The 17,019-nt window shown below is 33.7% G+C and overlaps 1 protein-coding gene across 5 annotated transcripts in view; it reads left to right on the top strand.

Moving 5' to 3' along the window:
* RPS6KA6 (ribosomal protein S6 kinase A6) overlaps nucleotides 1-17,019 on the top strand; it is a 140,054-nt gene that overhangs the window by 119,377 nt on the left and 3,658 nt on the right. For 4 of the 5 annotated variants that reach the window (XM_003936820.4, XM_074392000.1, XM_010347337.2 and 1 more), the window contains 2 exons: nucleotides 13,880-14,020; nucleotides 14,589-17,019. The exon at nucleotides 14,589-17,019 is cut by the window's right edge and continues 3,658 nt beyond it. In XM_003936820.4, coding sequence (XP_003936869.1) covers nucleotides 13,880-14,020; nucleotides 14,589-14,714 — 267 coding nt within the window. In that variant the 3' untranslated portion in view covers nucleotides 14,715-17,019. Of the gene's footprint in view, nucleotides 1-13,879; nucleotides 14,021-14,588 lie in introns of those variants that run through there. The other variant, XM_074392001.1, reaches the window with a different exon arrangement.

Here is a 17,019-nt window from a genome sequence, read left to right as displayed (position 1 = left end):
CCTAAAATATTATAAATGCAAGTTCTCTGTCACATCTATGCATTGCAGTTACTTTCTTTTAATGGATTGTCTCAATTCTCTTAAGTATCTTTCAAAGAACAGTCCTTTCTAATTTTATAAAGATTATTCTTTTTCTTTCATGTATCATGTTTTTGATATTAGAGCTAACAAATTTTACCTTACCCAAGATTTCAAATACAGAGGTTTCACAACTTATGATGGTTTGACTGATTTTGTTTACTTATGATAGAGCAAAACCAGTATGCATTCAATAGAAACTTTACTTTGGACTTTGAATTTTTATTATTTCCTGAGCTAGCAATGTGCATTAAAATACTCTTTGGCAATGCTGGGTTGTTGCAGCCACCCACAGCTCCCAGTCAGCTATGTGATCATGGTGGTAAACAACCTATAGTCTGCATTTTTCAGGGCATAATCCCTTAATAAATCAGAGCATCTGTATTTTCCCCTGTGTTTTCTTTTAGAAGTTGTATCATTTTAGGTTTTATCTTTAGGTCAGTGATCTATTTTGATTTAACATATGTATATAGTAAAATGTATGGTCAAAGTTTATTTTTTACATATGAATATCCAGTTGTTCCAGTACTACTTTTTGAAAATCACATCATTTTTTTAGCCAAATTGCATTTGTGTCTTTATCAACTGTCCAAATACACATGGTTCTATTTCTACACTTTATATTATGTTTCATTTATCTACTTGTCTATCTTTACACTATTACCATACTATTTTCATTACTATTGCTTTATAATTAAAATTTGAAATCAGGTACCAAGAGTGTTTCAACTTTTTTTTTTTTTTCAAAGTTTTTTGGTTTTTTTTTTTTTGTTGTTGTTGTTGTTGCTTTGCTATTCTGAGTCCTTTGCATTACCATATTAATTTTACAATCAGCTTTTCAATATCCATCAGAAAAAAACAGTCTGCTAGGATTTTGAATGAGATAGTGATGAAGCTATAGATCAATTTGGGAGGAATTGACATTTTAACAGCATTGGCATTTCTTATCCATGAGCACAGTATCTCTCTCCATTTAGTTATTTGCTTTCTCTCAACAATATTTTATATATTTAAATATACAGGTCTCAAATATCTTTTATCACATATTTTCCCCAAGTATTTCGTTTTTACCAATGACATTAAAATTTTATTTTTTATTTTTTGTTGCTAGTTTGCAGAAATATGATTTTTATTTTATTGATCGTATATACTACAACCTTCTAAACTCACTTATGAGTTCTAGTAGCTTTTTTATAGATTCCATAAATTTTTCTGCATAGATAATAATATCATTTGTTATAAGGACGTTTTTAGTGCTTGATTTCTAATATGGATTTTTTTTTTAATTTCAATGGCTAGAACTTCCAGTATAGTGTTTTAGAAGTGGAGAGAATTGACATTCTTGTTTTGCTCCTGATTTTGAATGTAAGCATTTATTTTTCACCATTAAGGAAGATGTTAGCTGTACGTTTTACATGGATGCTTCTAATTAAGTGAAGGAAGTTCCATTTTGTTTCTGGTTTGGTGAAAATTTGTATTGGACATGAATGTTGGATTTTGTCAAAGATTTTTCCTATGTCTTCTGTGATAATCACATGATTTTTGTTGTTGTTGTTGTTAATACATCTGAATTACCTTGATTTTTTAAATGCTAAGCCAACCTTGCATTCTCATGGTAAGTACCATTTGATCATAATAGAATATATATATATATATAGCTAAATTTGATTTGCTAAAATTTTCTTTTCAATTTTTGTATCTGTGTTTATGAGGGATGTGTATGTACTATTTTCTTGTAAATATCTTTGTCTGATTTTGATATCAGTGTAATACTGGTCTTAAATGAATTCGGCAACATTCCCACCTCTTCACATTTCTAGAAAAGTTATTTAGAATAAGGATTTCTTATTCTTAAATGTTTATTGGAATTAATCAGTGAAGCCAACTGGACCTAGTTTCCTTTGTTGGAAACATTTAACTATAAATTCAATTTCTTAAATAGGTATATGGCTTTTAGGTTAGTTGTTTCTTCTTGAGTAAAAAAAATGGCATTTTTTATTTCAAGGGATTTGTCCATTGTCAAACACATTGGCATAAAGCTTTTTTAAATAATATTTTCTTACTAACCGGTAAATGTCTGCAATTTACCACTGTAATCTATATGATGTCTACTTTCTCATTTCAGCTATCATTATGGATTTGTGTATTTCTCCTTGCAGTTATAATGGCTTTTGCTTCATATATTTTGAGGCTTTGTTTTTACATGAATAAATGTTTATAATTTTTCTCTTGATTAGTTGTCTCCTCTATGTTATGAAATAACCTTCTTTATGCCTTGTAATATTTGACATTATTTTTGAAAGATATGTTCACCAATATAAAATTCTTGGTGGAAAATTTTTTCAATGTGTTAATTATGTTGCTCCACAGTATTCCAATTTGATTTTTTTTTTTTTCTGACAGGAAATCTGTTGTTATCCTTATCGTTGTTTCACATGTAACATGTTCTTTTTTTCTGTAGCTGCTTTTATTGTTTTCTTTGTGTCTGGGGTGATTTGGTTTTAATGTGCCTTGATGCAGTTTTCTTGATATTTCTTGTACTTGGGTTTTATTGACCTTATTGGATCTGTGAATTTATGATTTTCATCAAATTTGGACATTTGGGGGCCATTATTTATTTAAATATTCTTTTCTGCTCCTAATTTCCAGGACTTCAACTGCATATATATATATATATATATGAATATGAAGTTGTCTTACAGTTCACACAGACTGTTCTTGTTTTATACTCTTGTGTTTCTTTTTGGAAAGTATCTATTGTGTCTATTTGATTTAGTTTTATTGTTTGTTATCTCACATTTCAGTTTTTGTCTCTAGAAGTTTGAGTCTTTTTTATATATCTTCTCTGTCTATACTTAATTTTTGAACATCGAGAATACAGTTGTAATAACTGTTTGTTGTGCAGAAACTTTTCAGTTTGATGTAATCCCATTTGTCTGTTTTTGCTTTTGTTACCTGTATTTTTGAATTCTTACCCCAAAATCCTTATGAAGGCCAATGTCATAAAGCATTTTTCTTCCCATCTCTTCTTCTAGTAGTTTTACAGTTTCAAGTCTTCAATTCATTTATCATTGATTTTTATATATGGTAAGAGGTAGTGATCTAGTTTTATTATTCTGCATATAGATGTCCAGTTTTCTTGGCACTATTTATTGAGGAGACCATCCTTTACCCAATGTGTGTTCCTGACGACTTTATTGAAAATCAGTTGGTTGTAAGAGCATCAATACATATCTGTGTTGTTTGTTGTGTTCCATTGGTCTATATGTTTATTTTTATGCCAACATAATGCTGTTTTGGTTATTGTAGCTTTATAAAATACTTTGAAGTCAGCGTTATGCCTCCAGCTTTGTTCTTTTTGCTCAAAATTGCTTTGGCTATTTGGAGTCTTTTAATATTTTTATACAAATTTTACAGTTTTTTTCTATGTGAAAAATACCACTGATACCTTGATAGAGATTGCATTGAATCTGTAAATTGCTTTGGGTAGTATAGACATATAAAGAATATTATTTATTGCTATTCATGAAAATTGAGTATTTTTCCATTTATTTGTATCCTCTTCAGTTTCTTCCATCAGTGTTTCATAGTTTTCATTGTAGAGCTCTTTCACGTCCTTGGTTAAATTTATTCCTGTATACTTTTTTTTTTTTTTGTAGCTCCTAAATGGAATTACTTTTTCTATTTCTTTTTCAGAGAGTTCACTATTGTCATATAGAAATGCTAATGATTTGTGTATGTTGCTTTTCTATCCTGTAACTGCACTGAATTTGTTTATGCTAACTGTTTTTTGAGGGAATCTTCAGGGTTTTCTATAAATAAGATAATCTCATCTGCAAACAGTAACAGTATTACTTTCTCCTCTCCAATTTGCATGACCTTTATTTCTTTTGCCCAGTTGTTCTGGATAGGACTTCTAGTACTATGCTAAATAAAAGTGATAAAAGTGGTAATATTTATCTTATTCCAGATCATAGAGGAAAAGCTTTCAACCTTTTCCTATTTGGTATGATGTTAGTTGTGGGTTTGTCATATGTGACTTTTATTATGTAGAGATATGTTTCTTCTACACCTAATTTGTTTAATGTTTTTTATCATTAATGGATGTTGAATTTTATCAAATGCTTTTTCTGCATTTTATATTTATTATATGGTGTTTGTCCTTAATTCTGTTGATGTGATGTGTCATGTGTATTGATTTGCATATGTTGAACTTTCCTTGCATTTCTGAGATAAATTACACTTGATCATTTTGACTGATGTTTTTAATGTGCTGTTGAACTCAGGTTGCTGGTATTTTGTTGGGGACTTTTACACCTATGTTCTTTAAGACTGCTGACTTCTAGATTTTTGTTGCTGTGTTCTTCTCTGGTTTAGATAGTAGGGTTTATTTTGGCTTCTTATAATGAATTTGGAAGGATTTTCTCCTCTTCATTTTTTGGAATGGTTTGAAAAGGATTGCTATTTGTTCTTAAGAATTCAGCAGTAGGCCGGGCGCGGTGGCTCAAGCCTGTAATCCCAGCACTTTGGGAGGTCAAGGCGGGTGGATCACAAGGTCGAGAGATCGAGACCAACCTGGTCAACATGGTGAAACCCTGTCTCTACTAAAAATACAAAAAATTAGCTGGGCATGGTGGCGCGTGCCTGTAGTCCCAGCTACTCAGGAGGCTGAGGCAGGAGAATTGCCTGAACCCAGGAGGCGGAGGTTGCGGTGAGCTGAGATCGTGCCATTGCACTCCAGCCTGGGTAACAAGAGCGAAACTCTGTCTCAAAAAAAAAAAAAAAAAAAAAAAAAAAAAAAAAAAAAAAAAAAAAAAAAAAAAAAGAATTCAGCAGTAAAGGCATCAGATAATGGGATTTTCTTTGATGGGAGACTTTTTGTAACTATTAAATCCTGTAATGGCTATTGGTCTGTTCAGATTTTCTATTTTGTCAATTCAATTTTGATATATTTTATATATCCAATAATATATTAATTTCTTCTAGGTGTTCCAATTTGTTGGCATATAGTTGTTTATAATAGTTTCATAACTCTGCATTTCTGGGGAATCAGTTGTAATGTCTTCTTTTCCATTGGATTTTATTTATTTCAATAACCTCTTTTTTCTTAGTCCCATTAAAGGTTTGTTAGTTTTATTTATCTTTTCATAAAACCAACCCTTTTTCATTTGTCATTTGTATTTTTATTCCCTATTTTGTTTATTTCTTCTCTGATGTTTTTTATTTATTTTCTTTTAATTTTAGGTTTAGTTTTTCATTTTCTTATAAGTATGCTTGAGTTTTATTCTGGGCAGAAGTTAATTTGATGGAAACAATTTTATTCTTTTGGGTCCTCCTTTTTAAATTTTTTCAGTAGGGCTAGACTATTGTTTATTCTAGGGCTACTCACTATTTAGGCAAGGTGCTTCTAAGTACTCTATAATATACTTCATGAATTATGATTTCCATTTTTGCAGGTGGAAACAGGCTAGATACTTCAATTATTTGAGTTCTGATTTTCATCCAATCCTTTCAGATAGTTCTTTCCAAGGTCTTGGTTTATTTCCTTACATTTGTTTATCAGTAGTAATTTGCTAGATACTTTAAGGACACCTTTTATAGAGCTTTAAAATTCCTTCTCTCCGCTCTTCAAAACCCTCTCAGAGTCTGTCCTGCTAATTCTGTTTGCCTTGGTCTCCCCTGAGTCTCAATTCTGTCTCCTCAGCTCCTCATCTTTCCCTTACCTGCACAACAGCTAGAAAACTCTCTCGTTAGTTAGCTGAAGCAATCACAATGTGAATCTGATTGTTTCCTGCTATTAGGAATTACTTTCCTTTACTGCCTAACATCTGATATCCTGAAAACTGTCAATTCATATGTTTTATGTTTTTTTTTTTTTTTTTTTAATTGTTTGTTTCAGGCAGATAGGTACATTCAGTCCTTGGTGTTTCATCTTGACCAGAAGCAGAAATCCTTGGACTATTGAAATTTTATTTTGTCAATAACTGCTTAGATTTGTTTCATTGAAATAATTCATTATTATCTTCTTTTTAGAACTAATTGTTATTTATTTTTGTAAAATTTTTCCCAGTATGGTTTTTGATTGGTTGCTGTAATCCCTTATATGATTTCAGCCAATTACATTATTTTTCAGAATCTCATAGTACTATTTAGAGTATTTAGTTTCATTGCTTCTGCTGTTGATAAAAAAAACTTTCTTTTTTTTTCTTTTTTTTTAATTGTATTTTAGGTTTTAGGGTACATGTGAAGAACATGCAAGATTGTTGCATAGGTACACACATGGCAGTGTGGTTTTCTGCCTTCCGTCCCCTCGCCTGTATCTGTCCTTTCTCCCCATGCTAAAAACTTTCATACAATGGTGTTTTTTTATATTAGAACAGTTTTTTAAATTTTATTTTACTTTAAGTTGTGGGATACATGTACAGAATGTGCGGGTTTGTTATGTAGGTATACATATGCCATGGAAGTTTGCTGCACCTATCAACCCATCTGGGTTTTATGCCTGCATGCATTAGTTATTTGTCCTAATACTCTCCATCGTCTTGACCCTTAGCCTCCAACAGCCCCTGGTATGTGATGTTCCCCTCCCTGTGTCCATGTATTCTCATTGTTCAGCTCCTACTTATGAGTGAGAATATGCGGTGTTTGTTTTCCTGTCCCTGTGTTAGTTTGCTGAGTATGATGATTGCCAGCTTCATCCATGTCCCTGCAAAGGACAGCTCATTATTTTTGATGGATGTATAGTATTCCATGGTGTATATGTGCTACATTTCCTTTATCCACTCTATCATTGGTGAGCATTTGGGTTGCTTCCAAGTCTTTGCTGTTGTCAATAGTGCTGCAGTAAACATACATATGCATGTGTCTTTATACTAGAATCATTTGTAATCCTTTGGATGTTATACTCAGTAATGGAATTGCTGGGTCAAATGATATTTCTGGTTCTAGAACCTTGAGTAATCACTGCGCTGTCTTCCTCAATGGTTGAGTTAATTTACACTCACACCAAGAGTGTAAAATCATTCCTATTTCTTCACATCCTCACCAGCATCTGTTGGTTTTTGACTTTTTAATGATCGCCATTGTAACTTGCGTGAGATGATCTCAATGTGGTTTTGATTTGCATTTCTCTAATGACAGTGATTAGCTTTTTTTTTCATGTTTGTTGGCCACATAAATGTCTTCTTTTTGAGAAGTGTCTGTTCATACCCTAGACCACTTTTTGATCAGGTTTTTTTTTGTTTTGTTTTGTTTTTTTTTTTTTTTTTATTGTTGTTGTTTTTTTTTTGTTTGTTTGTTTGTTTTTTCTTGTAAATTTGTTTAAGTTCCTTATAGATTCTGGACATTAGACCTTTCTCAGATGGATGAATTGCAAAATTTTTCTTCCCTTCTGTAGGTCACCTGTTCACTCTGATAATTTCTTTTGCTGTGCAGAAGCTCTTTAATTTAATTAGATCCCATTTGTCAATTTTTGCTTTTGTTGCAATTGCTTTGGGTGTTTTAGTCATGAAGTCTTTGCCCATGCCTGTGTCCTGAATGGTATAGCCTAGGTTTTCTTGGAGGATTTCTATGATTTTAGATTTTGTATTTAAGTCACTAATCCACCTTGAATTAATTTTTGATAAGGTGTAAGGAAGGTATCCAGTTTCTGTTTTCTACATGTGGCTAGCTAGTTTTCCCAGCACCATTTATTAAATAGGGAATCCTTTGCCTATTGCTTGTTTTTGTCAGTTTTGCAAAAAATCTGATTGTGTGTCAATTTTTGGTGCTATTTCCAAGGCCTCTGTTCTGTTTCATTGGTCTATATATCCGTTTTGGCACCAGTACCATGCTGTTTCGGTTACTGCAGTTTTTTAGTGTAATTTGAAGTCAGGTAGTGTGATGCCTCCAGCTTTGTTCTTTTTGTTTAGAATTGTCTTGGGTGTATGGACTTTTTTGGTTCCATATGAAATTTAAATTAGTAGTTTCTAATTCTGCAAAGAAAGTAAATGGTAGCTTGATGGGGATAGCATTGAAACTATTAATTACTTTGGACATTATGGCCATTTTCACAATATTTATTCTTATCCATGAGCATGAAATATTCTTCCATTTTGTTTGTATCCTCTTCTATTTCCTTGAGCATCAGTTTGTAGTTCTCTTTGAAGAGATCCTCCATGTCCCTTTGTAAGATGTATTCCTAGGTATTTTATTCTTTTTGTAGCAATTGTGAATGGGAGTTGACTTATGATTTGGCTCTCTGTCTATTATTCGTGTATAGAAATGTTTGTGATTTTTGCACATTGATTTTGTATTCTGAGACTTTGTTGAAGTTGCTTATCAGCTTAAGGCATTTTTTAGGGTGAGATGATGGAGTTTTCTAAATTTACAATTATGTCATCTGTAAACATAGACAATATGACTTACTTTCTTTCTATTTGAATATCCTTTATTTCTTTCTCTTGACTGATTGCCCTGGCTAGAACTTTCAATACTGTTGATTTGGTGTTGAAAGAGAGGGCATCCCTGTCTTGTGCTTGTATCCATAGGGAATGCTTTCAGTTTCTTCCCATTCAGTATGATATAGGCTATAGTAGGCTATAGATTTGTCATAAATGGTCTTACTACTTAAAGGTATGTTCCATCAATGCCTAGTTTATTGAGAGTTTTTGGCATGAACTGGTTTTGAATTTCATTGAAGGCCTTTTCTGCATCTATTGAGATAATCATGTGATTTTTTTTTTTTTGTCATTGGTTTTGTTTATGTGAAGGATTATGTTTATTAATTTGCATAGGTTGATCCAGACTTGCATCCCAGGGATGAAACCAATTTGTTTGTGTTGGGTAAGCTTTTTCATGTGCTGCTGGATTTGGTTTGCCAGTATTTTATTGAGGATTTTTGCATCGATGTTCATCAAGTATATTTGCCTGAAGTTTTCTCTTTTTGTTGTGTCTCTGCCAGGATTTTGTATCAGGATGATGGCCTCATAAAATGAGTTAGGGAAGCATCCCTCTTTTTTATTGTTTTGAATAGTTTCAGAAGGAAATTGTAGCAGCCCCTCTTTGTACCTCACTTATAATTTGGCTGTGAATTTATCTGGTTCTGGGCTTTCTTTTGTTGGTAGACTATTAATTTCTACCTCAATTTCAGAACTTGTTATTGCTCTATTCAGGCAGTCAACTTCTTTCTGGTTTACCCTTGGGAGGTTATTTGTTTTCAGAAATTTATCCCCTTTTTCTAGCTTTTCTAGTTTGTTTGTGTAGAGGTGTTTATAGTATTCTGTGGGATCAATGGTGATATCCCCTTTATCATTTTTATTTTGTCTATTTGATTCTTCTTTCCTTCTTTATTATTCTGGCTAGTGGTCTATCTATTTTGTTGATCTTTTCAAAAAAAAAAAAAAACAGCTTCTGAATTCATTGATTTTTTTAAAGAGATTTACATGTCTCTATCTTATTCAGTTCTGTTCTGATCCTAGTTATTTTTTGTTTCCACTAGCTTTTGAATTTGTTTGCTCTTTCTTCTCTAGTTTTTTAAATTGTGATGTTTGAATGTTGATTTCAGATCTTTTCAGCTTTCTGATATGGGCATTTATTGCTATAAACTATCCCTCTTAATATGGGTTTAGCTGCGTTCCAGAGATTCTGGTCCATTGTGTCCTTGTTTTCATTGGCTTCAAATGACTTATTTCTGCCTTCATTTCATTATTTACCTGGTAGTCAGTCAGGAGCAGGTTGTTCAATTTATGTAGTTGTGAGATTTTGAATGAGGTTCTTACTCTTGAGTTCTAATTTGATTGTACTGTGGTCTGAGAAATGTGTTTTTTTTTTAATGATTTTTGTTCTTTTGCATTTTCTGAGTGTTTTACTTTCAATTATGTGTTTGATTTTACAATAAGTGGAATGTGTTTCTGTGAAGAATGTATATTCTGTTGATTTGGGGTGGAGATTTCTGTAGATGTCTATTAGGTCTACACGGTCCAGGGCTAAGATTATGTCCTTAATATCCTTGTTAGTTTTGTGTCTTGCTGATCTAATATTGACTGTGGGGTGTTAAAATCTTCCACTATTATGGTATGGAAGTCTAAAGTCTCTTGGTAGGTCTCTAAGAACTTGTTTTATGAATCTGGATGCTTCTGTATTGGGCGCATATATATTTAAGATAGTTCTTCTTGTTGCATTGATCACTTTACCATTATGTAACGTCCTTCTTTATCTTTGTTCATCTTTGTTGGTTTAAAGTCTGTTTTATCAGAGACTGAGATTGCAACCCCTGCTAATTTTTTTTTTCTTTCCTTTGCTTGGTAAATATTCCACCATTCCTTTATTTTGAGCCTATGTATGTCTTTGCACATGAGCTGTGTCTTCTGGAATACAGCACACCGATGGGTCTTGACTCTATCCAATTTGCCAGATTGTGTCTTTTAATTGGAGCATTTAGCCCATTTACATTGAACGTTAATACTGTTATGTGTGAATTTGATTCTGTCATCATGATGCTAACTGGTTATTTTTCACATTAGTTTTTGCAGTTTCTTCATAGTGTCACTGATCTTTATATTTTTATTTTTCAGTAGCAGTTACCACTTTTCCTTTCCATATTTAAAGCTTTCTTCAGGAGCTCTTATAATGCAGGCCTGGTGGTGGCAGAATCCCTCAGCATTTTCATGTCTGTAATGGATTTTATTTCTTCTTGGCTTATAAGGCTTAGTTTGGCCTTTTGTGAAATAATGGGTTGAAAATAATTCTTCTTCTTCTTCTTCTTCTTCTTCTTCTTCTTCTTCCTCCTCCTCCTCCTCCTCCTCCTCCTCTTCCTCTTCCTCTTCTTCTTCTTCTTCTTCTTCTTCTTCTTCTTCTTCTTCTTCTTCTTCTTCTTCTTCCTTCTTCTTTTTCTTCTTCTTTCTTCTTCTTTCTTCTTCTTGTTTTTTTTTTTTGTTTGTTTTTTTGTTTTTTTTTAGAATGTTGAATATTGGCCCCTACTTTATTCTGACTTGTAGTCTTTCTGCAGAGAGATCTGCTATTAGTCTGATGGCTTCCCTTTGTAAGTTAATCCAACCTTTCTCTCTGGCTACCCTTAACATTTTTCCTTTGTTTCAAACTTCAAGAATCTGATGATTATGTCTCTTGGGGTTGCTCTTTTCAAGGAATATTTTAGTTGTGTTCTCTGTATTTCCTGAATTTGAATGTTGGCCTGTCTTGCTATGTTGGGGAAGTTCTTCTGGATGATACCGTGAAGTGTGCTTTGCAACTTGGTTCCATTCTCCCTGTTACTTTCAGCTTCACCAATCTATCATAGATAGTTCTTTTCACATAGTCTCATATTTATTGGAGGCTTTGTTAGTTCTTTTTAATTTTTTTCCCTCTAATCTTGTCTTCATGCTTTATTTCATTAAGTTGATCTTCAGTCTCTGATATTTCTTCCACTTGATCAATTCAACTACTGATACTTTTGTATGCTTCACGAAGTTCTCGTGCTGTGTTTTTTCATCTTCATTAGGTCTGTTATGTTCCTTAAAGTAGTTATTCTAGTTACCAATTCCTGTAACCTTATATCAAGGTCCTTAGCTTCCTTGCATTGGGTTAGAGCATGCTCCTTTAGCTCAGATGAGTTTGTTATTACCAACCTTCTGAAGCTGACTTTTGTGAATTAATTAGTATCATTCTCTGTCCAATTCTGTGCCCTTGCTGGAGATGAGTTTTGATAATTTAGAGAATAGGCATTCTGGTTTTTGGAATTTTCAAGATTTTTCCACTGGTTTTTCCTCATGTTTTTGGATTTTTCTACCTTTGATATTTGAGGCTGCTGACTTTTGGATGGAGTTTCTGCATAGGGATCTTTTTTTGTTGATGTTGATGTTGATGATATTGCTTTCTGTTTGTTAGTTTTTCTTCTAGCAGTCTGGCCCCTCTTCTGCAAGTCTGTTGCAGTTTGCTGGAGGTCCACTGCAGACCCTTTTTACCTGGGTATCAGTAGTGGAGACTGCAGAACAGCAAAGATTGCCTCCCACTTCTTTCTGTGGAGGCTTCATTTTAGAGGGGCACCAGCCTGATGCCAGCTGGTGCTCTCCTGTATAAGGTGTCTGTTGACCCCTGTTGGGAGGTCTCTCCCAGTCAGGATGCACAGCTGTCAAGGACCCACTTTAGGAGACAGTCTGTCCATTAGCAGAGCTCCAGTGCTCTGCTGGGAGAATCTTCCTTGGCAGGATCAGCTGCTCTCTGCAAAGCTGGCAGGCAGGAAAGTTTAAGTCTGTTGAAGCTGTGCCCACTGTTGCCCCTTCCCCCAGGTACTCTGTCCGAGGGTAATAGGAGTTTCATCTGTAAGCCCCTGAACGAGGCTGCTGTCTTTCCGAGATTCCCTGTTCATAAAGGAGGACTCTAGAGAGGTAGTCTGGTCACAGCCACTTTGCTGGGCTGTGATGAATTCTGTTCATTCCAAGCCCTCCGGCCTCCTTAGCACTGTCAGGGGAATACCACCTACTCAAGCCACAGTAATGGTAGACACCTCTCCCGCTACCAAGCTTGATTGTCCCAGGTTGACTTCATACCGCTGTGCTGGCTGTGAGAATTTCAAGCCTGTGGTTCTTGGCTTGTTGAACTCCATGTGAGTGGGTCCCACTGAGCGAGAACAGTTGGCTCCCTGGCTTTGGCCCCATTTCCAGGGGAGTGATGGTTCTATCTCACTGGGATTCCAGGCACCACTGGGATATGGGGGAAAAAAAGAAAAAAAAAAAAAAAAAACTGTAACTAGCTCAGTATCGGCCCAAACAGCCATCCAGTTTTGTCCTTGAAACCCAGGTCCCTGGTGGTGTAGCGTACAAGGGAATCTCCTGATCCGTGGATTGCAAACCATGAGAAAAGCATAGTATCCCAGCTGGGTAGCACAGTTCTTCACAGCTTCCCTTGGCTAGGGGAGGGAGGTCCCATAGCTCCTTGCGCTTCTCATGTGAAGTGACGCCCCACCCTGCTTCTGCTAATTCTCTGTTGGTTGCATCCACTGCCTAACTAGTCCCAGTGAGATGAACTGGGTACCTCAGCTGGAATGCAAAAATCAACCGCCTTCTGCATCGGTTTTGCTGGGAGCTGCAGACCAGAGCTATTACTATTCAGCCATCTTGCCAAATCTTCCAAAAATGCTTGTTAAGCAGTTTACTTCTCATTTTTCTAAAAGATACTTGGGAGAGACAGTTTATTTAAAAGTGTTACCTCTTGTAATATATTTAAACTTTTCAAGTAAGGTTATATTAAATTTACAACTTTTTTTTAATTAAAACAAAGGTAACATACATTCATAGTTACTCTGATGGAAAACTTACAGTGCCCTGAGCATTTCTATGATAGAAGCCAGTTGCTAACATTGGATTTATGCTTTGCATTCTTAATATGGTATACAGTAAATCACAATTTATTGAATGAATTAACTACAAGGGGCTCTCCCTTCTATGTTTTATCTGTGTACACATTCTCTTACAACTTGGGGCCCAACTTAACAGCAAAGTTCAATAGCCCCTATCTCTTTCTGAACATTTAGCACATTCCAGGATAACTTCTGCCATTTTTCACTTTCCTCCTCCCTCACTAATAGCACACCTAATTCTACAGATTTGGCACCTCCTGATTTAAAAGTGGCATATAAGGATTTAGTATATATTGAAAAATCTCTCTCAAGATTATCTTGAGAGTTAACTGTACAGAGTATAGATTTTACTTTCCATAAGTGTAGGTAAAATAAACAAATTGCAAGGCTATTGATGCTGTCACATTTTCAGTAAATGTGAAATTACATATATTTGTGTGTATACACATTTTTTTTATTTTAATGTAGGATTTGCTTTCCCATATGCTTCATATGGACCCACATCAGCGGTACACTACTGAACAAATATTAAAGCACTCATGGATAACTCACAGAGACCAGTTGCCAAATGATCAGCCAAAGAGAAATGATATGTCACATGTTGTTAAGGTAAAACAATCATACTTTTAGGTGCCTTCTAAATATCTGATACCTAATAAACCAATTTGCTGATGACACTTAGATAATTCCTTAAAATATCTTTGTTTTTTAAAGATAGATTATTTTAAATTAACAACCATGTAATTTTCTTAGCTTACTTTACTACTACCTTTCAGGTGAAACAATAAAAATTTCTTGATTGTACCTGCCTTGTTTTTGAGAGATGCTGGAATTAGGATTGAGCTTAATGCAAGTTTCACATAGAAACAAAAGATTGCTATTCATTCGTAAATTATAACAGTTCATGAAACCATTTCTATATCCATATATATTGAACTACGGTTTTAAATGTTAGTATTTCAACAATTTTTTGAATAAAGCATAGTTATTGGAATGAAAAACATACAAGTAATATTCATCAAAGGAGCATCAGTTTCAGATCTAATATATTCAGTTATTTTCCTAGGAAACGTTTTGTCCTAGATTAAATGTCTCATGATGTAATATGAAAGTTTTTTTTTTTTTTTTTTAACTTCAGAATTGTTACTTAGTTTGTGACATTTTCTCATTAATTTAGGGAGCAATGGTTGCAACATATTCTGCCCTGACTCACAAGACCTTTCAACCAGTCCTAGAGCCTGTAGCTGCTTCAAGCTTAGCCCAGCGACGGAGCATGAAAAAGCGAACATCAACTGGCCTGTAAGATGTGTGGTGTTCCTTGGTTAAACTGGATGAAGATGAAATTAAATGTGTAGTTCTTTTTCCGAATCTTATCAAAGGCATCGTTTTCTGCTAAATTACTTGAATATTAAGTAATATTAAGTCCCCATTTTTAGGGGAAGTGAGGTTTAAAAAACCATGCACAGGTCCACAATATTCATATTATGTGTTTGCAGTAGTGTTCAAGTGTTCATTTAAGCATATAATGGGTGTCCACCAGGTCATCACAACTTCTCTGCACATTAGCTTCTAAAATTCCTTTTAAAAAAAGTTAATTTAATTTTTTTCTTGTTTCATACAATTATGGTTTGGGGAATCATTACCAACAATCAGTATACATACATAATAGTATAATGACAAGCAACGTTAGTATTTTTTAACATCAGATCCTGAAGGATAGGCTTTTTTAAAAAAAGAAAAACAACAAAAACATGTAGAAGCTTGTTATTCTGTAAAACCAAAGGATTCCATTTATTTGCCTCACTGTAGTTACTAAAATGTAAACATAGTGGTTTGGTGCCAGAGCAAAATACATTTGTGCTAATATACTAAATCTTGATATAGTTGGTGCCAAAGTTTTTATAGAAGAATTATATTACAGATAATGTGTTCAGGCAGATCTGTATATTATCCATAAGTGGCCTCATTAGAAATAAAGGTTTTTATAAGGCTTCTGTAAATTTTACGTCTAATAGAAATTTAAATTTAGTACAAGTGAAACTTTTTTTTTTTTTTTTTTTTTTTTTTTTTTGCCAAAGGCTTTATACTGTTGGTGTAATCTTCTAAATAGGTCATAGTTAAGCCTTTGAAAATGAAGTATGTGGTGTTGACACTATCCTGGTGTTATATAAACTGACTTTCAAGTTAACCAATTGGATTTAATAATCATCTATCCCCTTTATAAATGAACTACACTGTTGTTTTTCTGTCCTCAATGTGCTTTGAAGCACAGTGTAGCATATTATTCTTCCTTGAATCCTATGGTAATACAGCTGACATCTTACTGTAATGGACTTGTGCATATAGCACGCATGATATAGTATAATGTATTACAGTAAGCTTTAGACAATGCTACTTAATAGTTTGACTTCATGAAGATACACTAACATTTTCAATATGAATAATATTAATGGTCTACATGAAATGTGAGCACATTTAAAAATCATATTTATAAAAAAATCTGGCCAAATTGGTCTTATTTAATGTATAATTCAGAACCACTGTGTAGTATGTATTCTTTTCTCTAAATGATGAAATGTTAAGAATAATTTCATGTTGTTGAAGAAAATATCATTGCTACAGCAACAGCAGCAACTATTACTACTACTACTACTACTACTACTACTACTACTACTACTGACAGAAAGAATTCATGAATGTAAACTGGAGGGTATCACAGTTTTCTTTAGTGAATATAAGTGAACTACTTGTGTGTGTTAGGTGTGTTGTTTACTATGTATTTTACTTTGCTTCATTCAGAGAGAAAGTTGATTACTGAGTGCTGAAGTATACAATTTAGGCTGGGAAACTTGTAACTTTGGTATTTAATAAAAGGAACTATACATATTCTCTTTGTAATGTAAATAATCTATACCCCATGCACAAAGATCTGTTTCCTGGGTGTGATATATTAAAGTGTGTATTCTTATTTTGAAGTATCTTTTTGAAGTAATTGAAAGAGATTAAAGAACAACTTATGCCACATGAAAAATAATGACCTAGAAGTAGTTAGGTATTATGTCTTGTGGCTTTTTTATGTTCCAATTTGGATTTTTCTTTTCTCATTTGCTTTATTACTATTATGTACTTGCATGTAACAGTTTGTATGCATATATTCTGACTTATTTTCCTCCTGTCATTATCTTGTGCTGTTATGCCTTCTTCCTATCAGAATTGATATGTCAAAATCAGAGGTGTGATTTTGGTGTTGAAGTTTTCAGGACAGAGATACTATTTCCATGGATGCATTTCAAGTAATAAAATTAGGGAAAGTGAAATTGGAAAATGAAAAATGATTACAAAGTAACTTTTGGGTTTTCTATAATCAATGGCTTTAAAAAGTAGATAGCCTTAATTTTAAATTATCTTGCTCATAAAGTTCATGTCATACAGTCCTATCATGAAAGCAACACTGTAAGTATTGAGCAATGAACAACGTGATTTCTGATCACCTAATGAGGATTGACAGTGTATAAAAGACACAGGTATACTACATGATGTGCCCAATAATTGTTTGAGGGTTTTCTACTGAAAAACTCAAATATACTAGCTTAACAAATGTATTAGGA

Source organism: Saimiri boliviensis, chromosome X (assembly GCF_048565385.1).
Source record: "Saimiri boliviensis isolate mSaiBol1 chromosome X, mSaiBol1.pri, whole genome shotgun sequence".
Lineage (NCBI taxonomy): Eukaryota > Metazoa > Chordata > Mammalia > Primates > Cebidae > Saimiri > Saimiri boliviensis.
Note: the sequence above shows the minus strand (reverse complement) of the source record. Positions and strands in the feature narration are given on the sequence as shown.